At 38.3% G+C, this 26,225-nt stretch overlaps 1 protein-coding gene across 3 annotated transcripts in view; it reads left to right on the forward strand.

The window, feature by feature from the left end:
- ABCB11 (ATP binding cassette subfamily B member 11) overlaps positions 1–26,225 on the forward strand; it is an 86,249-nt gene that overhangs the window by 35,983 nt on the left and 24,041 nt on the right. For 2 of the 3 annotated variants that reach the window (XM_019923347.3, XM_019923345.3), the window contains exons 11-17: positions 412–522; positions 2,759–2,884; positions 4,430–4,633; positions 6,217–6,387; positions 6,900–7,101; positions 8,030–8,099; positions 12,195–12,297. In XM_019923347.3, the coding sequence (XP_019778906.2) occupies positions 412–522; positions 2,759–2,884; positions 4,430–4,633; positions 6,217–6,387; positions 6,900–7,101; positions 8,030–8,099; positions 12,195–12,297 (987 nt within the window). Of the gene's footprint in view, positions 1–411; positions 523–2,758; positions 2,885–4,429; positions 4,634–6,216; positions 6,388–6,899; positions 7,102–8,023; positions 8,100–12,194; positions 12,298–26,225 lie in introns of all 3 variants that reach the window. The other variant, XM_019923346.3, reaches the window with a different exon arrangement.

The following is a 26,225-nucleotide window of genomic DNA, read 5'->3' on the forward strand; positions in this document are numbered from 1 at the left end:
ACCCATTATTTTATTGTCATTATGTAATAATATATCATAGTAGTATACAGTAAATACTAATTAATTAAATTAATGTGATAATATTTATACCAATTATATGATCATTGACATTTTATATTAATTATAATTAATTGTATATTAATTATTTATGTAAGTTTGGTTATATATAAATATATGTAATATATTAATACTACTATATAGTAATAATCTCACATTAATTTCTCAGTGAATGGTAGTGAATATTATTACTATCATTAATGCATATTTAATGTGGAAGCAACTTATCTTTGGCATATCACTGCAGTATTTAACCTGGTTGTTGTTCTGTTTTATGAATCAGTGCAAACCGAGATGGACAGTAAATGCATATAATACATGCTGTTGCTATATTCCTTTTATATTCTACTCCAGAAACCCCTCATTGACTGCATGTCAGAAGATGGTTACAAGTTGGATCGAATTAAGGGTGAAATTGCATTCCATAATGTGACCTTCCACTATCCTTCCAGACCAGAGGTGAAGGTAAGTGCCAATTTCTTCTTTGATGATTCATTTCCAGAGCCACAGAATACTTGTTTTCATGAAGCGTGACTTATTTTCCAGGAACAAGGCAGGGAGACACGTTTCTCTGGAAGTGACCTCAGGTGTCTTGTCATTCCTCAGGCCACAAACCGTATTCCTTGTGATAATAATATATGCAAATCTCTCTGGTGGGAACACAGTCTGGTAGCACATTCAGGTTAAGTCAACTGAGTGATGCTCTGTTAAGATGAGTAGCAGATCCTGTCACTGTGAGTACAAGCTAAACAAACTGCAAAACAATCAGAACAATCCAGAAGGATGGCTTATCAACCACCTCCTTAAAGCCTGCAGGAGGCGGGACACTGAGTGGGTAGGGTATGAAGTGGCAAAGGAAAGCTGCTGTCTTTGACGTTTTTTATTTCCTATCCATAAGTTCACAAGGATCTCTAGATCCGTCCCTGAAGGAAAGGCAATCTTGTGATATTATGGTCACATGTCTTGTACTAGGTGATTGTCCAGGGCACATGGTGAAGAAAATTTACAGTTTTCCCGCACCTACTGAGCAAATATCTTTAAAGCCAATTTACCCCACAGGAAAACTAGGATCTACTCCCCAAATGAACTGGCTTTGGGAGGAGACTTATCCCTCATTTTTAAAGAGTATCTTTAGCCACCCTTTCTTTTTATTTTTTTATTTGAAATATAGTTGATGTACAATATTGTGCTGGTTTCACGTATACTACATAGCAATTTGACATTTGCATACATTATGAAATGATCATCATGATAAGTCTAGTAACCATCTGTCCCCATACAAAGTTATTACAATATTATTGACCATATTCCTTATGCTGTATATTATATCCACGTGCCTTTGTTTTATAACTGCAGGCTTGTACTTCTTTATCCCCTTCACTTATTTTCCCCTCTGGGAACCACTCCTTTGTTCTCTGTATCTCGGAGTCTATTTTCATTTTGTTTTGCTTGTTTGCTTATTTTGTTTTTTAGATTCCACATGTAAGATCATACAGTATTTGTCTTTCTCTGTCTGACTTATTTCACTTAGCATAGTACCTTCTAGATTTATCCATGTTGTCACAAATGGCAAGATTTAATTTTTTAGAGCTGAGTAATATTCCATTGTGTGTGTGTGTGTGTGTGTGTGTGTGTGTGTGTGTGTGTGTGTTTATATGTGTATACCACATTTTCTTCATTCATCTATTGATGGATACTTAGGTTGCTTCCATATCTTGGCTATTGTAAATAATACTGCAATGAACACTAGTATGCATGTATCTTTTCAAATTATTGTTTCTGTTTTCTTCCAGTAAATACACAGAAGTGAAATTGCTGGATCATATGGCAGTTCCATTTTTAATATTTTGAGGAAACTTTGTACTGTTTTCCATAGTTAGCTACCCTTTCTTAATACTATTTCTATTACCCCCACAGAACTTAATCCCATGCAACTTAATTCTAATACTACATACTTATAATGTAGGTAAATATATATATATATATATATATACACACACACACACACACACACCTCATACATATCTATATATAAAACATAGTTACATATATTCTGATAACATTTCTGAAGTATATTTTTGATTACTGTAATGTAGCACTATATATATATATATAAACATTAAATGTCAACATATGTAAAAGTGCTTTGTGAAATATAGATCACAAGGTAGTACTTACTCAGTAAAGACTTTTGAACAGATAAGTGAAAGCTTCATTTATAATATCTGTTCGGAGCTAGTTCATAATAGCTGTTCAACAAATACCGGTTGAATTGAAATACATTTATGTCATTTCTGTTTTATCTTCCATCCCCAATGCCAGTAGTTTGTTTTAATAAAGTCTTCTACTGCTAAGTGGCTTTCTCCCCTAAGCTAATTGGGACAGTCTCCTTGAGGTATCCTGACGTGTCAGAAACATTTTAAATTAGATTCTAGAACATACTTTTCAAATTCGGCCTGGCTTATTTACTTCAACAGTGTTTTATTTGTTGGTTACAGCTATCAGTTTATTACTAAGTAATGTGCTAAATGCTAAAATCACATCCTAGGCATTGTTTACTAATTTTTCTGGTTATTGAGGGAAATCAGTGGATATTGCTGTGAGGGCATAAGTAAACACATACACAGTGTCCTCACAAAGCATTCTAACTTGCAGCCTAATTGACAGCAATCTGAACATTGCTCTTTTCCTTTCTCTGCAGATTTTAAATAACTTAAGCATGGTCATTAAATCAGGGGAAATGACAGCTATGGTAGGATCCAGTGGAGCTGGGAAAAGCACGGCACTGCAGCTCATTCAGCGATTCTATGACCCCAGTGAAGGCATGGTGGGTATTTTCTAGAAACTTCTTAATCCACGGGGATAGGAAATTGCAAATGGTTATACATTGGTCAGACACAAAGGCCTAGCATACACTGAGACCATCCTGACATCTGCATAGTTGACAATGATTTTTGACGGTACCAACTGGACTAATTCCCTCCATGGTGGTTGTGTTCGATAAATAACCAGTCCATATGCTCAGTGATGTAACTGAATGTGCAGATACATTTAAAATGATATTGCTGCCTCTTCAGTGAGGGAACATTTCCATTTCTTTCTTCTTATTGTAACAAAATTATTATTGTTCCCTAAGGTTCTCCAAACGCTAAGTATAAGAAAGCTTACATGACCAGAATTAACAGAGAACAGCTCTCGATTATTGCTTTGAGAAGTTAGGTTAAAAAACTACTGTTTCTTTCTCCTTGTGTTTGTCTATCAACATAGATTGAAACTAAAAAACAATATTAATAGTTGCTATTTATCAATATTATATGTCAAGTGCTTTATGAAAATCATCACTTATTTTCACAGTGACCTCCAAAGATAAATATGCCCGTTTTGCAAATGAGGAAGGAGAGAGATTGAGATCTGAACCCAGATCTGTTGGATGCCAAAGGCTATGCTCTTTTCACTCTGCCTCAAAATCATTCTTGTTAACATCTCCTTGGTGCCTTTAGATAGGATCATTTGACTGTATATTAAATGACTTCCATGCAATGAGCTCTATATAATGCATGTACTGTCAGAGTGACATGGCAAATGTGATAGAGTTCTCTTTCTTCACAGACACTTTGTTCTCTGATTGGGTATTCTTTGCTACATACCACCATAACTATGTTCTGAATATATAGAAATCATGTTTTCTTGATGTAAAATTTTTACTTTTTTCTAATAGTAATATTTATTTACTTATCACACTTATAATGTAGGTAAATATATATATATATATACACACACACACACACCTCATACATATCTATATATAAAACATAGTTACATATATTTACATATAGTTTCAATTACATATATTTTATTAAATATATTACATATATTTACATATAGTTTCAATTACATATAGTTTCAATTGCTTTTGAACAGCCAAATGTCATTTGATGAGTCTGGCCAGAAAGTAAGATTTTGTTCTAAACATATATATACAAGATAGAGATCATTGCTTATTTTCATTGTGTCTTTTGAAGTTCATTTTGGCCTCAAGTCAAAAGATAAAAATATTCAAAGTATGGTGAATAACTGACTCTACTCTTTATTAAGGAATTAAAAACTTTTCTACTCCTGGGCCAATCATGTTAAACTATATCAAGTGAGCTTTATACCAATTGTGTTTCTACAGCGAGTTGTCCTACAGCTATACTTGATTTCAATTTATGTTGTCATCCTTATATTAACAACCACATTGTAAGAGGAATTGTTTCTTTCACAATCTCGTTGGTCTCTTTTTTTTCTCCCCATAGGTCAAGTACAACCTAATAGTATGACTCAGAACTCTGAAGGATTCCAAGAGAAGTGACTTTGTATTCTTGTTCTCTAGGTGACCTTGGATGGCCATGACATTCGCTCTCTTAACATTCAGTGGCTTAGAGCTCAGATCGGGATAGTGGAGCAAGAGCCTGTTTTGTTTTCCACCACCATTGCAGAGAATATTCGCTATGGCAGAGAAGATGCAACGATGGAAGATATAGTCCGAGCTGCCAAGGAAGCCAATGCCTACAGCTTCATCATGGACCTGCCACAGGTATCCCTAGCCTCTCATTCCAGAGGGAAACCCAGAAGTCGTAGAAGGCAAAAAAATTACACAGTAATGTGCATTTCTTTTCATTTGATTCCTAAATTATTAAAATCTTAATGTCATGTTGTAATTTTATGCCCAGAAATGTATCTTGAGTTTCTCCCCTTTGTCTGAAAATATGTTGTTGGTAATATATCAAAAACCTACCAAACGGGGGTAGCTTTCTTTTAAAAGCTCCTTTGACCCAGATACAATTTCCTTATTCTGTCTATTAAGCATTTGTCTAAGCGGATGATAAGTTTGTCATGTGGCAGTAACTTTCACAATGCCCTTTTGATGGCTATCATTGTCACTCCTCTCTAATTTTCTTGTGCTTGGGCAGCTAATACTGTGTCTTCAGTACTGTATCTCACATATTCAAAATTTCCTCATTCATCTTCATTTTATACAACACGACAACAAAAACCAACTCCCTAGTAATATACTTGTACGGATTTCACGGCCAGTGGTCTGCTAAATGGAAGAGTCATTATTGTTAGTTTGCACATAGTTAGCGCTTACTACATATCAGGCACTGTTCTAAGCACTTTACATCTGTTAATTCATTTAACTCTCACAGTCATCCTGTCAGGCAGCTACTATTATTATCCGCATCTACCGATGGAGAATTGAGGTTCCAAGAGATCAAATCACTTGCTCAAGGCAGGAGAGACAAGGATCTCATCCAGGTGGTCTGGCTCCAGAGTCCGTGCTCTAGAATACTTCCTACTCAGCCTTCTAAAATGTTTGTATGAATAGGATTTCAGCTGTGAGTATTACATAGTCTAGTGGTTAACAAGTATAAAGCTTTAGAATCAGTCTGCCTCCATACAAATCCCAGCTTCTCTACTTGCAAGCCTTATGAACTTGGGCAAGTTACTTTGCCCCCTTAGGCCCCAGTATTTCCTTATGCATCAACTGAGCAGAATAATAGTACCTACCTCATGTGGCATCTGTGAGGACTAAATATGATGATATGTGTAGAGGGCTCAGATTCATGCTTTCTACATGGTAGGCGCTCAACTCATGTTGGCTAATAATAAGCAAGATAAAAGTCTGACCACAGTGCCCCATTGTGAGATCCCAGTATAATGCTAGACATGCAAGATACTCAGTAACTGTTTGCTATTCATGATAATGATTTTAAAGCTACTTTGATCTTTCATTCATAATATATAGACAGTTTTAGCGTTGTGTTTTTCTGTGTTGTCTAGCTAGAAAAAAGAGGCAATGCTTTGACACATGCTCTAATCCTCTAAGATGGATTTTCAGGACCCTGATCCACTTTTATTGTGGTGGAAACATTTTATTTGAAGTTGAGCTAAAGAGAAACATTTTTACATCCCAGAATGAAAGGATAAATCAGTATCTTTATTTTATACACAAATATTGATTAGATAATACCCTGTTTCAGGAAAGAGTCTTTTTAAGTGAAAGGCGGACCTGTGAAAATTCATGCTTGAGGAGGAAGCTAGAAAGGACCTTTGTAAAGAATCGGTCAGGATCCTTCAAATTCTTCCTCTTCATTACTGATGTCACCTTCTTCCTAGCAATTTGACACTCTTGTTGGAGAAGGAGGAGGCCAGATGAGTGGCGGCCAGAAACAAAGACTAGCCATTGCTAGAGCCCTTGTCCGAAACCCGAAGATCCTACTTTTGGACATGGCCACCTCGGCACTGGACAATGAGAGTGAAGCCATGGTGCAAGAGGCACTGAGTAAGGTTTGTTGAAAGTCTGAGTTCCTTTCATAAGTCTGTGTGGAAATTCTTGTGTTGCTGTAGGAAAGGCAGCTGTAGAGAGGAGAGACAGAAAGAGGGACAGAGAAGGACTACATACATGGGTCAGTGTATCCATCTGGAACATATTGGCTCCCCACTATGTTCCTCACAGTTGAATGGAAGACATTATGATGTGCTTCTAAAAGCTGCACGTGTAAAATTTTAAATCTTGTTAAGTCTAACATAAAATATGTGATTTAAGAAATTTCCATTTTGGTTTTCAGCTGTTGATTAAGAGCAGCAGCCGGACCAATTGCTGATTGGTGTGATATGATGTGATGGCGTTTATTAGCCACAAGAAAGCACGCTGGCATTTTCTAATGTCTGTATAGCCTGTTTAAGGATCTTCCCAGGAACTGAGGCTCTGCCTTACTTGTGGATTCAGAGACTGCCCAAATGTCAATGTCAGCTCTGTCTTACAGTCTGGCTTAACTGTGCACTGTACACTCTTACAGGTTCAGCATGGGCTCACAATCATTTCTGTCGCTCATCGCCTATCCACGGTTAGAGCTGCAGACGTCATTATTGGTTTTGAACGTGGTACAGCAGTGGAAAGAGGCACCCATGAAGAACTGTTGGAAAGGAAAGGAGTTTACTTCACTCTAATGACTTTGCAAAGTCAAGGAGATCAAGCCTTTAATGAAAAAGACATAAAGGGCAAGTGCCTTTTCCATTATGCTTGTACATTATATTAGTTAGCTATATATAATGTTTTTTGGATTTCTATGCATTTTTTGGATTTCTATGCAGTATCTTATTTGTTCTCCTCAAAGCCCTGGGAGACATTATATAGATGATAAAGGAAAGAACAATGCTCAGGAGGTTTATTTATTGATCAAGTCATAGAGCTAAAACACAGGTCTTTTGTGGAAGAACTTTCAATTCCATCCCTTTTTTCCCCTCACAGTTTGCAAATAGGAGAGTCTTCCTAGAGTGTCCTGCACTCAGTAGGAGCTCTCCTCTAGTTGGCTGAGTGAATTAACCAATGGCTAAAAAGGTTTATGCTTATTTTCACTAATGTAGATAGATACTTCAGGCCCTAGTATACCTTCTCTTTTTCAATCTGAATTTTCAGGTTTGGTGGTTTACCTCAACCTACATTAACCAAACATTCCAAACTTTCTCTACCATATCACGTCTGGATTTGTGAACGCTATTGGGTAAAATGACTGTATACGTTTAACACATGTGATTTATTCTGAAAAGTTCTGGTTTTGTTTTTTAACTTGGTGCGTCTATCTTTTTTTTTTTTGCCACCTCTAGTAGGCTTCTTATAAGTTGTTTTGTGGTTCATATCGGCTATATCTATAGGTTTTCTATTTCTGTGGTGATAACACATAGGCTATCATATAGTTCAAAAGATTCAATCTTGCTCAGTATTTTGATTTTTTTTGTTGTTGTTTTTGTTAGAATGTGCTGGACAAGTGCTAACTTTCATTTATTGCAATAAAGTTAATAGACTGTTTTAGCATCAGACATAGTAATGATATGCTAGGGAAATATAGTAAATAATCATTTTATTTTGATATGGTTCTGTTTATTGTATGCACTAAGGGATCACTTGTGTTGTGTTGAATAGGAAAAGATGAAACTGAAGATACCTTACTTGAGAGAAAACAGACCTTTAGCAGAGGGAGCTACCAAGCTAGCTTAAGGTAAGCTCAAGTCACAGGGCAGATTTTAAAGTTTTCAGATGTTCTTAGGAGCCCACTGCAGCTAAGATCCTCTGGCAATACCTCAGGTACAACCTGGAGAGCCCTTACTTAAGCACAGCCCCAGGTCTTGTGTAATAATGAACATGCAAATGAATCCTTGCTTGCTATATTGACATTTCTGTCTCCAATTCATAGAGATTTTTTGTTTAAATTTGGCTTCTCATTTTATTGAGGGTAGGGGTCATGATAAAGATGCTCTGTAGTTAAAACATTGTTTATTAAGCTTAGAAAGGGGATTTTAAAAAAATCTCTTCAGACTTGTCTCCCAAAGCTAACTGTGGTATGAAGCACTGTCTTAAATGGAGGTCAAATTGATGCCTTTAGCTTCATTCTTCAACCTGCTGAGCTGTAATTGAATTACAAATATTTCTGCTCCCAGAGTTACCCATCCAAAGTCAAATCATTCTCTAACTAGATTAAATAAGAGAGTCATTGTCTGACGTTTAAAGAGAATTTTCCTAAACATGAATTTTTTTTTTCCTAGATCAATACATGGGCATTGATTTCCAAAGCATATTTTTGGAGCATGCTATATAGCAAGACTATAAATTTAGCTTTTCATTCTGGTTTAAAAGTTTAAAAAAAATAGTTCCTTTAATGTTAAAAGTCTATGTATTAAGAATAATTCTGCCCAGGAGTATTTGTCTATATTTGTGAAAATGTTATTCAAGATCTTTTTTTCTTAAGGTAGGAAACTATTTGTAGGCAACAGACTGACAGCATATTTCTCCACCATGGAGTTTACCATTTCTAGGACATTTAATTCAAGGCTGTGCTCTGAACAAAGACTCAGTTTAGGACTTGCTCATTCAAGGCAGCTAATTGTTTATTGAAAAACGGTTAAAGAAGCTTAAAATATAATATTCAGGTAACAACTCCAAGTAGTTCAAACACAGATTTACTTATTTTTAATATTCACTGATTTTTATTTTTCCTTTTAAGAACAAGTCTATTCAGAAAAATTCTAAGAAATGCTACTTTTATTGAATTTTTTGAATTTGGAAAGTAATAAAACAATAGCTTCATGTTTCTCTGTAAAATAAAAGATATAAAAATTGCCAAAAATGTTAGGCAATTTTTATAGACATCTGGTATTATGTTTAACCAGCTTTTTTTCTGATTGGAAGAAAAAAAATTATAAAGGTCATTAGAATCACAATCTGAAGATACCAACTAACTTCTTAAACACAGAAAATGACTAGGCAACTCTTTTGATCACTAAATTAAAGGTTGCAAAGAGGAGATGTATCTCATGGTCATGTCAACAAGAAAATTAATATTTTCTTAATTTTTCAGATGAACAAAATTTTTCCCATTCTACATAGTTTACTTACAGTTTACTATTAGGAACAGATAACCATTTTTAATATAAATATTTCCTATTTAGCTACTAGTTCTCACAAATTCTCCATCTGAGTGACTGGGAAGAGAAACACAGAAATACCACCTATACACAGAAAGTAGCTATTAACCTCCTGCAGAGAAAGATTTATAAGTTTGAGTAAGAAGGTCTGTTAAAAATATCTTATTGTGTATGCTGACAGATTGTTTTTTTAAGATGACTCATTGAAATGTTCATTTGTATCATACTTCCTTGGCTTCAGTCCTTCTGATGCCTAAGTCTCTCTTTAGTAATGTATTTTAGGTTCAAGAGCAATTTCATGGATGACAGTAATTTCCTAAATAATAATGTTGACAGAGAGAACATATATTCCCAAATTAGCTGTTTTTATTTGTGGTGGGGAGTGGCACTCAGCTTCTGAGGAAGGGAGGGGCAGATGTTGTAGTTTCTGAAAAGGAGTGTGATAGAATTCTAATGCTGGTGTTTATGGCAGACCAGAGGGGGCAGGTCAGGCCCCTGTCTCACACCCTTACTGCCCATGGTCTCACTGGGACAGCTTATGCTAGACAGGTGGAATGGTGGGCAACAGGGAATGAGAGAAAGAGAGATTTAAGAAATATAAGATGAAGTAGTAGAAATTTGAGGGGACAAGGATCAAGGTCTTCCATGCTCAGAACTGGGCTGTAGGCAGCTATATTTTGATGCCCTCTTCTTCTGCACATACTCCTACCTTGGCTTCTACTGCTCTGAGTTTCTATTTAGGCCCATAACCTTAAGTCTCAGCCCTGTCATGCACTCTGCTCTCTCTAGCTGACACATACCTATTTCTCACACTTTTGGGAGATGACCTCTCAACCTTAGTTAACCTACCTTAAAGAGATGACTCTATTGCTGCAGAGTTTCAGGCCAAGTGGGAGGGGATTCGGGTGTCCCGGAGGCCAGTGTGGTAGCAGGGAATCGGGGTGAGGTGTGGTTTCATGCCTGATCACAGTGAGACTTGGCAATAGTTTGAGCAAGAGCAAGGAAGATGGAGGACTTGACATAAATGCCCCTGTTGAACCTGGTGACTAAGGGGACGGCGATGCCATCAACAGGACATGGGAACAAATTAGAGTCATGCAGTTGATGCGTTGCTGCCTTCTCAAGAAGGCTAGATGAGCATCAATAATAGGCAGGCACCACCTTGGTATTTGTTTTAGTCTAACTTCACCTGCATGTGGATGACAGAGAGAGACTTATGAATAGCTCCATCTAGATCACACTACCACAGCCGATGCAGGTCTCCTCATCTCTAAATCATTCTCTTTACGCCGTACTTCTTCAGATTAAGTGCTTTGATAGTGTAACTTCTGTCCTCTCAAGTCTTCAGGATTGCCTCTATCACTTAGACTCTTATTTGTAAATGGCTGAAAACCTAAGCCAACCTGGTTTAACCTTTAAAGGGAAAGAATAAGTTAACATAACTCAATAAATAGTCCAAGGAGGCTTTGGCATCAAGCAAGGCTGGGGCTTCGATGATTTGTCCAAGGTACATACGGTTTCTTTCTCTTTCCTTCTCTGCTCTACTTATTTTTCAGTATTCATTTTTCAGGAAGCTTCTTTCCTTGACATAATTGCCAACAGCTTCCAGTGTCACATACTTTCAAGTTTAATCTAGAGGAGAGTAGGAGTCTCCTTCCTAGAAATCTCAGGGAAAAAACAAAACAATTTGAATCAATTACTTCCTGTATCTGCTCTATACTAAGTATATATAACTAGTAACTCTGTCTCCATGCTTCTCTTTATACTGTTCTGTCAATCAGCAATGCTCTTCCCTCCAGCCTACAGATACCCAGAACCTACTTTAACTACCTCCTCTGTGAAACTTTTTATGGTAACACCTGACATACATTCCTTTTTCCTTTAAATTTCCATACTGTTTATTTAAATCTGCCTTATAGCACTTACCACATTCTCCCTTACATCAGGGTTGGATGCATGCACTGCTCTTCTATAAAGCCCCTTAGGGAGAAGTCTCTAATTGACCAGTCTTTGTATCCCCCAAAGCACCTGGCACTGGTTTGCATGTTGTAGGTGCACGGTAAGCTTCTGTCGAGTGAATGAATGAACACACCAAGTTAAATTATATTTCAATAAGAGATTTGTTAACTGAATCCATCCCTATGGGCAGTATATAGCCTGGAGAAAACCTCACTAGTGGCCCTCTTTCCTCCTACTGGTCCATTTGTATCCAGGTGGCATTATGCTAAAGCAAACATCAGGGTGAAAGAGAAAGAGAGAGAGGGAGAGAAGGAGAGATAACAAAACTACAGCCTACAAACAGAAGGGAGGTAACAGTGATGGACCATTGCCATTATAGCAATTAGTAGAACCATGTGGGTTTGGAATGGATTTGAGTCTTGGACCTTTTTTTGGTGGACTAGTGGAACAACTTTGCCCCCCTTCTGTTTCTCCCTCCTCGGTTATACTCTGAATCAGGGTCTAGCCTGCTGTCCACAGCAACCAAACTGATTAGCTTTGCCTTAAGAATAGCTCTATCAAACTTTACCAGGAAGCTCCCTTATCTGGTTACCATGTAACCTAGCAAACATTTCTGTTCATTTGACACAAGTGATGTAAACTCGGAACCAGCTGAGTCCTGTTCCAACCTGCCCATAATTTATAGGCTAACTCATCTTTCTGTTTACTTACAGAGCTTCCATCCGGCAACGGTCCAAGTCTCAGCTTTCTTACCTGGGACCTGAACCTCCATTAGCACTTGTAGATCATAAGTCTACTTATGAAGAGGACAGAAAGGTACCGATCGCTCAGGGGGGGATGGAAGAAGTCTCCCCTGGAGACTACTGTATGCCCTTTAAGCGAAGATGAGTTTTCAAGGCCTTTATCTAGTATTATTTCACTAAGTCAAACCAAATGGGAGACTCCATTAAGACCTGATGGAAACTCTAAATTTTACATAATGTTTTACATGATATTTTAAAAGAAACACAAATTAATTAAATACTTTTAAGAATACATGGTAACTAAAACTGAGCTGTTAAGGCTTAATTGATAGTTCTTAGATGAACCATTCTAATAAACATAAGCAAATTACAGGTACTTAGCAGATTATTTGATTATGTAGGTATCCTTTAAAAATTTTTAAGGATATCTGAAAACTATTTTTGTAAAATTTTAAATCTCCTTCTTAAATTATAGTAACCTTGGCAAAAGTGTTTGACAACAGAAATGTTTGATATACAAGTTATCACAAATTTTAAATTAATGGGGACTGATTAGGTTTTATGGGCATTTGTTCAGTTCATACAATTTTATAATAATTGTTTAAGAGTGCATTTAAAATTAACACTTAATTTTAACATCATTCAAAACAACATAAAAATGAAAGAGATAGGAGAAGAATCAACACATATAACAATATTAAATTTTCTTCATCAGGATGTCTATTGCTGTGGTGGGTACAGTCTAACTTTCACATAAGGTGACCATCCCTCCTCCTCAAATCCTTGCTTAATCACTGAACTTCATTCTTCAGCCCTGATACTCCCATTTTCGATCCCCCATTACTCTTCATTTGAATCTTTTCATGGCAGTTTTCTTATTGAGGCTTATTACAGGTCATGTTGTCTTATCCCGTTACTAAATTATAAGCTTCTTAAAGTTGGTGACTATATATTATTTATGATTGTATCAACTTGGGCACTTTGCCTTGCCCTGAGAATAGCTCTGTCAAACCTAACCAGAAGGTCCTTTATTTGGTAACCATGTGACCTAGCGAACATTTCTGTTTATTTGACACATGTAAACCTAGAATCTGTTGAGTCCCGTTCCAACCTGCCCATGATCTACAGACTCTTTGATCTTTCTGTTTAGTTACAGAGCTGCACGTAGTAGGACATCAAGGGATTTTAAAACTAGGATGAAAAATTAAATTTTTATAGTAAAATAAGGTCCAAACCACAAGATATATAAAGAAAATAAGTCAGAGAATATTTTAATTACAAGCACATCCATTGTACATGATGTAATTTTAAATTGTCTTTAAAGAATTTCAGTATGAGAATCCATTTTGGGAGTAATTATAAACACTGATTCACAATGCCAAATTTGGAATAAAGTACTACTTAACAATCTTATAACTATGATGGAAGGATTATTAAGGCTCTCTTTTGGCTTTAATATATTGATAATAAATAGATAGAGGTCTCAATATCTAATAGAGTTGGTTTAAATAAATTTCATAGAAGAACACCTTGTCTCAGGAGCAGAAGGATGAATCCAGTGAGAGAAAATGTTTAGCAAGCATGGTTGCTTACTGCGTCTTGCAATTAAGGACTCAGCACCTCTTCTAGTTCTAGAAACAGGTTCTTCATTTATGTCCATGATGTTGCCACTCATAACTACAAGATGCATTATGTAAGGAGTTTAATAAGCTTCAAGGGAGAAGGAACTAAACACTGCCCTGATGTTTCAAACATAGCATAACATTGAATCGTATTCAATTTTTAAAAATAAATTTATTTATTTTATTTATTTATTTTTGGCTGCATTTGGTCTTTTTTTTTTAAACATCTTCATTAGAGTATCATTGCTTTAAAATGGTGCATTAGTTTCTACTTTATAACAAAGTGAATCAGTTATACATATACATATGTCCCCATATTTCTTCCCTCTTGCATCTCCCTCCCTCCCACCCTCCCTATCCCAACCCTCTAGGTGGTCACAAAGCACCGAGCTGATCTCCCTCTGCCATGCAGCTGCTTCCCACTAGCTATCTATTTTACATTCGGTAGTGTATATATGTCCATGCCACTCTCTCATTTTGTCCCAGCTTACCCTTCCCCCTCCCTGTATCCTCAAGTCCATTCTGTAGTAGGTCTGCATCTTAATTCGTGTCTTGCCCCTAGGTTCTTTTGATCTTTTTTTTTTTTTTTCGGTACGCGGGCCTCTCACTGCTGTGGCCTCTCCATTGTGGAGCACAGGCTCTGGACGCGCAGGCTCAGCGGCCATGGCTCACGGGCCCAGCCGCTCCACAGCATGTGGATCTTCCCGGACCAGGGCACGAGCCCGTGTCCCCTGCATTGGCAGGCGGACTCTCAACCACTGCACCACCAGGGAAGCCCCTGACCATTTCTTTTCTTTTTTTTAGATTCCATATATATGTGTTAGCATACGGTATTTATTTTTCTCTTTCTGACTTACTTCACTCTGTATTACAATCTCTAGGTCCATCCACCTTACTACAAGTAACTCAGTTTCATTCCTTTTTATGGCTGAGTAATATTCCATTGTATATATGTGCCACATCTTCTTTATCCATTCATCTGTCGATGGACACTTAGGTTGCTTCCATGTCCTGGCTATTGTAAATAGAGCTGCAATGAACATTTTGCTACATGACTCTTTTTGAATTCTGCTTTTCTCAGGGTATATGCCCAGTAGTGGGATAGCTGGGTCATATAGTAGTTCTATTTTTAGTTTTTTAAGGAACCTCCATACTGTTCTCCATAGTGGCTGTATCAATTTACATTCCCACCAACAGTGCAAGAGGATTCCCTTTTCTCCACACTCTCTCCAGCATTTACTGTTTGTAGATATTTTGATGATGGCCATTCTGACCGGTGTGAGATGATATCTCATTGTAGTTTTGATTTGCATTTCTCTCATGATTAATGATGTTGAGCATTCTTTCATGTGTTTGTTGGCAATCTGTATATCTTCTTTGGAGAAATATCTATTTAGATCTTCTGCCCATTTTTGGATTGGGTTGTTTGTTTTTTTTGATACTGAGCTGCATGAGCTGCCTGTATATTTTGGAGATGAATCCTTTGTCAGTTGCTTCATTTGCAAATATTTTCTCCCATTCTGAGGGTTGTCTTTTCATCTTGTTTATGGTTTCCTTTGCTGTGCAAAAGCTTTGAAGTTTCATTAGGTCCCATTTGTTTATTTTTGTTCTTATTTCCATTTCTCTAGGAGGTGGGTCAAAAAGGATCTTGCTGTGATTTATGTCATAGAGTGTTCTGCCTATGTTTTCCTCTAAGAGTTTGATAGTGTCTGGCCTTACATTTAGGTCTTTAATCCATTTTGAGTTTATTTTTGTGTATGGTGTTAGGGAATGTTCTAATTTCATTCTTTTATATGTAGCTGTCTCGTTTTCCCAGCACCACTTATTGAAGAGGCTGTCTTTTCTCCACTGTATATTCTTGCCTCCTGTATCAAAGATAAGGTGACCATATGTGCGTAGGTTTATCTCTGGGCTTTCTATCCTGTTGCATTGATCTATATTTCTGTTTATGTGCCAGTACCATACTGTCTTGATTACTGTAGCTTTGCAGTATACTCTGAAATCAGGGAGCCTGATTCCTCCAGCTCTGTTTTTGTTTCTCAAGATTGCTTTGGCTATTTGGGGTGTTTCGTGTTTCCCTACAAATTGTGAAACTTTTTGTTCTAGTTCTGTGAAAAATGCCAGTGATAGTTTGACAGGTATTGCATTGAATCTGTAGATTGCTTTGGGTAGTAGAGTCATTTCCACATTGTTGATTCTTCCAATCCAAGAACATGGTATATCTTTCCATCTATTTTTATCATCTTTAATTTCTTTAATCAGTGTCTTATCATTTTCTGCATACAGGTCTTTTGTCTCCTTAGGTAGGTTTATTCCTAGATATTTTATTCTCTTTGTTGCAATGGTAAATGGGAGTGTTTCCTTAATTTCTCTTTCAGAATTTTCATCATTAGTGTATAGGAATGCAAGAAATTTCTGTGCATTAATTTTGTATCCTGCTACTTTACCAAATTCATTGATTAGCTCTAGTAGTTTTCTGGTAGCATCTTTAGGATTCTCTATGTATAGTATCACGTCATCTGCAAACAGTGACAGCTTTACTTCTTCGTTTCTGATTTGGATTCCTTTTATTTCTTTTTCTTCTCTAATTGCTTTGGCTAAAACTTCCAAAACTATGTTGAATAATAGTGGTGAGAGTGGGCAACCTTGTCTTGTTCCTGATCTTAGTGGAAATGCTTTCAGTTTTTCACCATTGAGGACGACGTTGGCTATGGGTTTGTCATATATGACCTTTATTACGTTGAGGAAAGTTCCCTCTATGCCTACTTTCTGCAGGGTTTTTATCATAAATGGGTGTTGAATTTTGTCGAAAGTTTTCTCTGCATCTATTGAGCAACATGTATCACGTTGATTGATTTGCGTATATTGAAGAATCCTTGCATTCCTGGAATGAACCCCACTTGATCATGGTGTATGATCCTTTTAATGTGCTGTTGGATTCTGTTTGCTAGTATTTTGTTGAGGATTTTTGCATCTATGTTCATCAGTGATATTGGCCTGTAGTTTTCTTTCTTTGTGACCTCTTTGTCTGGTTTTGGTATCAGAGTGATGGTGGCCTCGTAGAATGAGTTTGGGAGTGTTCCTCCCTCTGCTATATTTTGGAAGAGTTTGAGAAGGACAGGTGTTAGCTCTTCTCTAAATGTTTGATAGAATTCACTTGTGAAGCCACCTCGTCCTGGGCTTTTGTTTGTTGGAAGGTTTTTAATCACAGTTTCAATTTCAGTGCTTGTGATTAGTCTGTTCATATTTTCTATTTCTTCCTGGTTCAGTCTCAGAAGGTTGTGCATTTCTAAGAATTTGTCCATTTCTTCCAGGCTGTCCATTTTATTGGCATAGAGTTGCTTGTAGTAATCTGTCATGATCCTTTGTATTTCTGCAGTGTCAGTTGTTACTTCTCCTTTTTCATGTCTAATTCTATTGATTTGAATATTCTCCCTTTTTTCTTGATGAGTCTGGCTAATGGTTTATCAATTTTGTTTATCTTCTCAAAAACCAGCTTTTAGTTTTATTGATCTTTGCTATTGTTTCCTTAATTTCTTTTTCATTTTTTTCTGATCTGATCTTTATGATTTCTTTCCTTCTTCTAACTTTGGAGTTTTTTTGTTCTTCTTTCTCTAATTGCTTTAGGTGTACGGTTAGGTTGTTTATTTGAGATGTTTCTTTTTTCTTAAGGTAGGATTGTATTGCTATAAACTTCCCTCTTAGAACTGCTTTTGCTGCATCCCACAGGTTTTGGGTCATCGTGTTTTCATTATCATTTGTTTCTAGGTATTTTTTGATTTCTTCTTTGATTTCTTCAGTGATATCTTGGTTATTAAGGTGTGTGTTATTTAGCCTCTATGTGTTTGTATTTCTTACAGATTTTTTCTTGTAATTGATATCTAGCCTCATAACGTTGTGGTCGGAAAAGATACTTTATAGGATTTCAATTTTCTTAAATTTACCAAGGCTTGACTTGTGACTCAAGATACAATCTGTCTTGGAGAATGTTCCATGAGCACTTGAGAAGAATGTGTATTCTGTTGTTTTGGGTTGGAATGTCCTATATATATCAATTAAGTTCATCATTTTTAAAATATCATTTAAAGCTTGTGTTTTCTTATTTATTTTCATTTTGGATGATCTGTCCATTGGTGAAAGTGGGGTGTTAAAGTCCCCTACTATGATTGTGTTACTGTTGATTTCCCCTTTTATGGCTGTTAGTATTTGTCTTATATATTGAGGTGCTCCTATGTTGGGTGCATAAATATTTACAATTGTTATAACTTCTTCTTGGATTGATCCCTTGATGATTATGTAGTGTCCTTCTTTGTCTCTTGTAATAGTCTTTATTTTAAAGTCTATTTTTTCTGCTGTGAGAATTGCTACTCTAGCTTTCTTTTGATTTCCATTTGCATGGAATATCTTTCTCCATACCCTCACTTTCAGTCTGTATGTGTGCCTAGGTCTGAAGTGGGTCACTTGCAGACAGCATATATACAGGTCTTGTTTTTGTATCCATTCAGCCAATCTATGTGTTTTCATTGGAGCATTTAATCCATTTACAATTAAGGTAATATCGATATGTATGTTCCTATTCCCATTTTCTTAATTGTTTTGGGTTTGTTATTGTAGGTCTTTTCCTTGTCTTGTGTTTCCTGCCTAGAGAAGTTCCTTTAGCATTTATTGTAAAGCTGGTTTGGTGGTGCTGAGTTCTCTTAGCTTTTGCTTGTCTGTAAAGGTTTTAATTTCTCCGTCGAATCTGAATGAAATCCTTGCTGGGTAGAGTAATCTTGGTTTAGGTTTTTCTCCTTCATCACTTTAAATATGTCCTGCCACTCCCTTCTGGTTTGCAGGGTTTCTGCTGAAAGATCAGCTGTTCACCTTATGGGGATTCCCTTGTGTGTTATTTGTTGTTTTTCCCTTGTTGCTTTTAATATTTGTTACTCGTATTTAATTTTTGATAGTTTGATTAATATACGTCTTTGCATGTTTCTCCTTGCATTTATCCTGTATGGGACTCTCTGTGCTTCCTGGACTTGATTAACTATTTCCTTTCCCATATTAGGGAAGTTTTCAACTCTAATCTCTTTAAATATTTTCTCAGCCCCTTTCTTTTTCTCTTCTTCTTCTGGGACCCCTATAATTCGAATGTTGGTGTGTTTAATGTTGTCCCAGAGGTCTCTGAGACTGTCCTCAGTTCTTTTCATTCTTTTCTCTTTATTCTGCTCTGCAGTAGTTATTTCCACTATTTTATCTTCCAGGTCACTTATCCATTCTTCTACCTCAGTTATTCTGCTATTGATCCCATCTAGAGTATTTTTAATTTCATTTATTGTGTTGTTCATTGTTGTTTGTTTCATCTTTAGTTCTTCTAGGTCCTTGTTAAATGTTTCTTGCATTTTGTCCATTCTATTTCCAAGATTTTGGATCATCTTTGCTATCATTATTCTGAATTCTTTTTCAGGTAGACTGCCTATTTCCGCTTCATTTCTTAGGTCTGGTGGCGTTTTGCCTTGCTGCTTCATCTGCTGTGTGTTTCTCTGTCTTCTCATTTTGCTTAACTTACTGTGTTTGGGGTCTCCTTTTTGCAGGCTGCATGTTTGTAGTTCCCGTTGTTTTTGGTGTCTGTCCCCAGTGGCTAAGGTTGGTTCAGTGGGTTGTGTAGGCTTCTTGGTGGAGCGGACTAGTGCATATGTTCTGGTGGATGAGGCTGGATCTTGTCTTTCTGGTGGGCAGGTCCACATCTGGTGGTGTGTTTTGGGGTGTCTGTGGCCTTATTATGGTTTTAGGCAGCCTCTGTGCTAATGGGTGGGGTTGTGTTCCTGTCTTGCTAGTTGTTTGGCATAGGGTGTCCAGCACTGTAGCTTGCTGGTCATTGAGTGGAGCTGGGTCTTGGCATTGAGATGGAGATCTCTGGGAGATTTTCGCCATTTGATATTACGTGGAACTGGGAGGTCTCTTGTGGACCAGTGTCCTGAACTTGGCTCTCCCACCTCAGAGGCACAGGCCTGACGCCTGGCTGGAGCACCAAGACCCTTTCCTCCACATGGCTCAGAATAAAGGGAGAAGAAAAAGAAAGAAAGAAAGAATGAAGAAGATAAAATAAAATAAGATAAAGTTATTAAACTAAAAAATAATTATTAAGAAAAAAATCTTTTAAGTGATTAAAAAAAAATCGGACAGACAGAACCCTAGGACAAATGGTAAAAGCAAAGCTATAAAGACAAAATCACACACAGAAGCATACACATACACACTCACAAAAAGAGAAAAAGGTAAAAAATATATATATATATTGTTGCTCCCAAAGTCCACCTCCTCAATATGGGATGATTCGTTGTCTATTCATGTACTCCACAGATGGAGGGTACATCAAGTTGATTGTGGAGATTTAATCTGCTGCCCCTGAGGCTGCTGGGAGAAATTTCCCTTTCTCTTCTTTGTTCGCACAGCTCCCAGGATTCAGCTTTGGATTTGGCCCCGCCTCTGTGTGTAGGTCACCAGAGGGCGTCTGTTCTTCGCTCAGACAGGATGAGGTTAAAGGAGCAGCTGATTTGGGGGCTCTAGGTCACTCAGGCCGGGGGAAGGGAGGGGCACGGATGCGGGGCGAGCCTGCAGCAGCAGAGGCCGGCATGACGTTGCACCAGCCTGAGGTGCGCTGTGCGTTCTCCCGGGGAAGTTGTCCCTGGATCATGGGACCCTGGCAGTGGCGGGCTGCACTGGCTCCCCGGAAGGGGAGGTGTGGAGAGTGAGCTGTGCTCGCACACAGGCTTCTTGGTGGCGGCAGCAGCAGCCTTAGCATCTCATGCCCGTCTCTGGGGTCCACGCTGATAGCTGTGGCTCGCGCCAGTCTCTGGAGCTCCTTTAAGCAGCACTCTTAATCCCCTGTCCTTGCGCACCAGGAAACAAAGAGGGAAGAAAAAGTCTCTTGCCTCTTAGGCAGGTCCAGACTTTTCCCCAGACTCCCTCCCGGCTAGCAGTGGCGCACTAGCCCCTTCAGGCTGTGTTTACGCAGCCAACCCCAGTCCTCTCCCGGAGCTGCGACCGAAGCCCGAGCCTCAGCTCCCAGCCCCGCCCGCCCTGGCAGGTGAGCAGACAAGCCTCTCTGGCTGGTGAGTGCCAGTCGGCACCGATCCTCTGTGCGGGAATCTCACCGCTTTGCCCTCCACACCCCTGTTGCTGTGCTTTCCTCCGCGGCTCCGAAGCTTCTTCCCTGCTCCGCCACCCGCAGTCTCTGCCCGCAAAGGGGCTTCCTAGTGTGTGGAAACCTTTCCTCCTTCACAGCTCCCTCCCACTGGTGCAGGTGCCGTCCCTATTCTTTTGTCTCTGTTTTTTTTTCTTTTGCCCTACCCAGGTACCTGGGGAGTTTCTTGCCTTTTGGTAGGTCTGAGGTCTTCTACCAGCGTTCAGTAGGTGTTCTGTAGGAGTTGTTCCACATGTAGATGTATTTCTGATGTATTTGTGGGGAGGATGGTGATTTCTGCGTCTTACTCTTCTGCCATCTTGAAGCTTCTTCATTTGGTCTTCGTTGCTGTGCACGGGCTTTGTCTAGCTGCGGGAAGCAGGGGCTACTCTTCGTTGTGGTGCTCGGGCTTCTCATTGCAGTGGCTTCTCTTGTTGCGGAGCACGGGCTCTAGGCACGCGGGCTTCAGTAGTTGTGGCACATGGGCTCAGTAGTTGTGGCACGTGGCCTATAGAGCGCAGGCTCACTAGTTGTGGCACACAGGCTTAGTTGCTCCGCAGCATGTGGGATCTTCCCGGACCAGAGCTCGAACCCGTGTCCCCTGCATTAGCAGGCAGATTCTTAACCACTGTGCCACCAGGGAAATCCCAATCATATTCAATTTTTGCATTTTAATTTTTTCCCCCTAGTTTCTGGGTAAATATTCGACAATAAAAGCAAGAGCGTTAGGAAGGAAGGAAAAGAAAATTCAATTTTGTTGTTTTTTTGAAGCTGGTAGATGGCTCAGCATTGTTACAGAGAACAATCAGATTTCCTGGAGGTCTGAAGATCATGTTCCCAGAGTTCTCATGAGGCAGGGAAAACTCCGAAGGGAGATATTTAAATAAATGGAAACCTAAATCAAATATAGAGATTAGTTTTAGAGAAACAAAAATGTTCCATAACCCAGTGTAATTTTATTAAGTTGACACTCTGATTTCTCTCTCTAGTTAAGGAAGGAAAAGGAAGAAAGGAAGAAAGTGACAGGGACACCAATACGATTTTGCTAAAGCTTGAAGCGAATAAAGGTCTTATGCTTATATTAATACTGCTCATTTGTAGGATAATTATATTAGAATCTTTTTGATTTAAAAATTAAGTATCTTTTAAAAGTAAACAACAGAATCAGGGTTAATAAAATTTAATCCTGTTTGGTTAAAGTATGGACTTTCTCATCCAAGTACATTTTAAAGTTTTTTAATAGTTAACTAAATTCTGTAAGATTAAGCACTGGCAAAATTTTTTTTTTTTTCTTATTTTGATGAAGAAGCTCTAAACTGACCTTCTGTTAATGGGGAGATGTTCTACCTTCTGTGGCAGTGCAAAAGTTTTACTTATATAAAGGAGGTATCTCCACCTTGTGGTCTCTTAGAGTTTTGGCTCCAAAAACTTCAGGAAATGGTTTTAAAAGTCTGTCCTTCCAAACTCTGAGTGGGGTGTCTGACCCAACATCTCATAGTTAGCTGGTGACAGAGCCATGACTACAGCCTGTTTTCTCTTCTTCTCCAAGCTATACTCTTGGCTCTCATAAATGGAGTCAGATCTTAGTTACAATGCTGACAACATTAAGAGTAGGATTAGGGGAAACCTGCAGGCTAGAGGTTCCAGTCTCTGATATCTAGGCATCTCTTTTAGGGAAACTAAAAAGGTAGAATATATAGGAGATTGAGTCAAGGTCAAATATTAGAAATCCATAGCTTCATCACAGCTAATTTGGAGACAGGGTTTAGGCAATGGTTGAGAGATAGGGCAGAGGATCTATAAAAATGACTATCAGTTTTTGGTTATTTGGAGAGTCCCTGCTTCTTGGTCATAGTTACCATTTACTATCATCATATCTTAAAGTCGTTATCGAGGCAGGAGACCCCTATGGATTGGCATGACAAAGTCAATGTAACAAAGTATAGAAATCGGGACATAAGATTTAAGTAGGAAGTTATATTTTCACCTGACCTACACAAGGAGATGGAAGGAAGGAAGCTGGAAAAAGCTCATTGTCTAGCATTGTACCATCCACATTGTAAGTGAGTGATCACTGTTTTTTAAATAAATGTTTTGTTGCATGTATGCGCCACGGGCATAAAAGCTTCATTCATTCTTTCATCCAATAAACACTGATTGCACACCTATCACGTGCCAGGTATTGTGTTAGGGATGCAAAGATGAACAAGAGCCACTGTCCTTCTCCCTGCACTGGAGCTGCTAGCAGGATCCTTCATGACATATGATAAATAAATGAGCACTGTGCAACTTGACATTGACACAATAGAGGCAGGAACCCTGCAGTGAGGAGGCATATATAAACTTTTATAATTGTATCTCTCTGTGAGTTACTGGTTTGCTCTACATATATATATATATATATATATATATATATATATATATATATATATATAAAATCTTTAGCTTTTTAGCTTTTTTTAGATGAGTAAATTCATCTTTAGCTTTGCAAAATCCCAGAGGTAAAAACCCTTCTGTACATAGTGACTTTAATTTTCTTTTATTCTTCTACTGTCTTTTAGCAATATTAAATAAAAGTCAATCAAAAGTCAATTACTCAGGGACAGATTTCCTATTTTTGCATCATTCAGTCTTAATAGCCTCATCTTTTTGGGAGTTGGGGCATAGTTTCCTTTAAAGTCAAATTTTTAATGAAAGGGGAAAAAAGAAAATTATTCAAATTAATTAAATTTTGCTTCCTGTTAGCCTATCTTGGAATGTTAACTACTGGACAAAAGGTACTTCATACTGCTTTTAGATGTCTTTGGTTTTGTTGTTAAGGTTTAGGGATACCTTCAGATATCAGAAGAACAGGGAGATTTGTATCATGTCAGACTGTGGGTGGACCACCCTGTGGGACAGTGGTTCCAGGAAATATTGGAGTTTAATGCCCCTAGATGGTATAGCACAGCTGACACTTTCAAAACGTTCAAACATGGCACCCCAAACATTTAGTTCTGGAAGGAGTTTTGGAGATTGTGTACTGCTGAGGACCTCAAAAAATGGGCTTTGTCATCAGAATTACCTGAGGAGTATTTTTTAAAACACAAATTCACACTTAGGCTTCCTAAAATAGAATTTCTGTTGATGGGACCCAGGTGTCTGTAATTTTAATCTTCGACCCACATGAGTCTGGTAAGCATCCAGAACTGGACACCAACCACTGTTTAGAACTGTAAAGGGTCTGATATTTTGCTCTATTGCAAGCTATAGCCTGACCCAATTTCATGGATGCTGGCAGAATACACAAGAGCTCTGCGTCGGAGACAAACGACCTTTTACTCAGAGCACAAGCAGGAGCCAGAGTAGAGCATTTGCACTAGTTCCCCAGCCCAACCCCACTTCCCGTTAAGTTGATGCAAAGAGAGCCAGATGATACCAGCAAATGAACGGGGAGAGGAATCCTGGGCTTGAGGAACCTGATGTTTTTATAATGGGCAATAAGCACATCTGTCCTTTTCTTGGGATGGAGACACTACCTCTGTCCTCCAAGGCTATTTGCTGTACAAATTTCCTTGAAGAGATAGCCTGAACAAAGGAAGTCAATGCCTCTTTTCACAAGATGTGCAGAATCATGAGAGACCCATAGAGAATTGTCTTCCCCATGCAACTTTCCTTTCGAGGAGGAGGTAACTGAGCCTCAGAGAGTTAAAGAACTCAGTGATATATTCCATGAGTGGCCATATGAGGCTCATCCAAGAACCCCATTCTTTCTACACCTGTTTCCCTCATGCTTTCCCAGCCACCTGTCTTCCTCTCTGCATTGATTTCCTAGAGTTTAGTAAGATGTCAGAGATGAAATCATTGAAGGATTTGCTGCATGAGTGAGTAGTAATGACAAGTGCAACTGTTGAGGGCAGGCCAAGAGAGAACTTGAGACGGAGGCATTGACAAATCTATCACCAGCTGAGCTGCCTTCGTCCATCCTATTTGGCTTGCAACTAGAATGAGAGGGACACCAGCCTTTTACTTCAATTGACTTGGTAATGTAGACTTTGACTTTGGAAGCAAAAGGATAGTATTTGAAGTTCCTTGCTGTCTTCTGTTCCTGGCATTCAACTCCCTAAGGGGTAAATGCGTATTAATGAAAGAGAGCACTAATAGTTTTGTAGTCAATTTGCTGTAGACATTTTTAGTATATTTTAATAGAAAAAGTAAAAAATAAACCAATACAGATCTATATACGTCACCTAAAAGCCTTTCTCAAACAAAGTGGGCAATAAATTTAACAGATTATTGAATAATGGGCCTAAAGACCAAGCACTGAACAATATCTATAACAAGGAAAAATGATGGTAAAAACGATGATGTTCTGAATATATTTGCCTTTAAGAGGATAAAAATTTGCTAGCTCTGACACTTTAATGGCAACTAAAGAAATTGGAGGGGCTTCCCTGGTGGCGCAGTGATTGAGAGTCCGCCTGCCGATGCAGGAGACACGGGTTCGTGTCCTGGTCCAGGAAGATCCCACATGCCGCGGAGCGGCTGGGCCCATGAGCCATGGCCGCTGAGCCTGCGCGTCCAGAGCCTGTGCTCCACAACGGGAGAGGCCACAACAGTGAGAGGCCCGCGTACCGAAAAAAAAAAAAAAAGAAATTGGAATAGGGAAATTTTGAAATAGTTCTTACTCCTTGTGAAGAAAACGCAGAATTTAGAAATCCAAATTGATTACCATTTACTTCTGGGCATTAATTAAGGAAAACCTTAGAGAAAACATGCAATTGATAACCGTCGACACCACTTAATACATTTTTAAAATTATTTTGCCTTGTTTAGATACACTGGCCTGCCTTAGAGCTTTAGCCAGTTACAGGATTTTAGAGCTTTGACATTTATGAAGGACATATCTTGAAAATTTCACAAGTCCTCAAATATGTAAATACCACTATAGCACAAAAACTTTTTAAAATTGGGGGGTTATTTTTCTTACAGATCCAACATATTTATTACTCCCCAAGAGTTAATACCTATGCAATTGTGAAATGAGAACTACGAGCTCACCTTCAGATGAGCAGACACTCTAAGATCTATCCCATCCAAGTCACAGCATGGTGGCAAGCAATTCAGAAAGATTTTTCACAAAATAACGAATCACTTCGTCTCATAGATCTTTAACACCACTCATAACCAATCAAACCATGACTCAAATCTGTGAATGCCAAAGGGTCTGCTGTA

The sequence above is a fragment of the Tursiops truncatus genome, chromosome 7 (assembly GCF_011762595.2).
Source record: "Tursiops truncatus isolate mTurTru1 chromosome 7, mTurTru1.mat.Y, whole genome shotgun sequence".
NCBI classification, from domain to species: Eukaryota; Metazoa; Chordata; class Mammalia; order Artiodactyla; family Delphinidae; genus Tursiops; species Tursiops truncatus.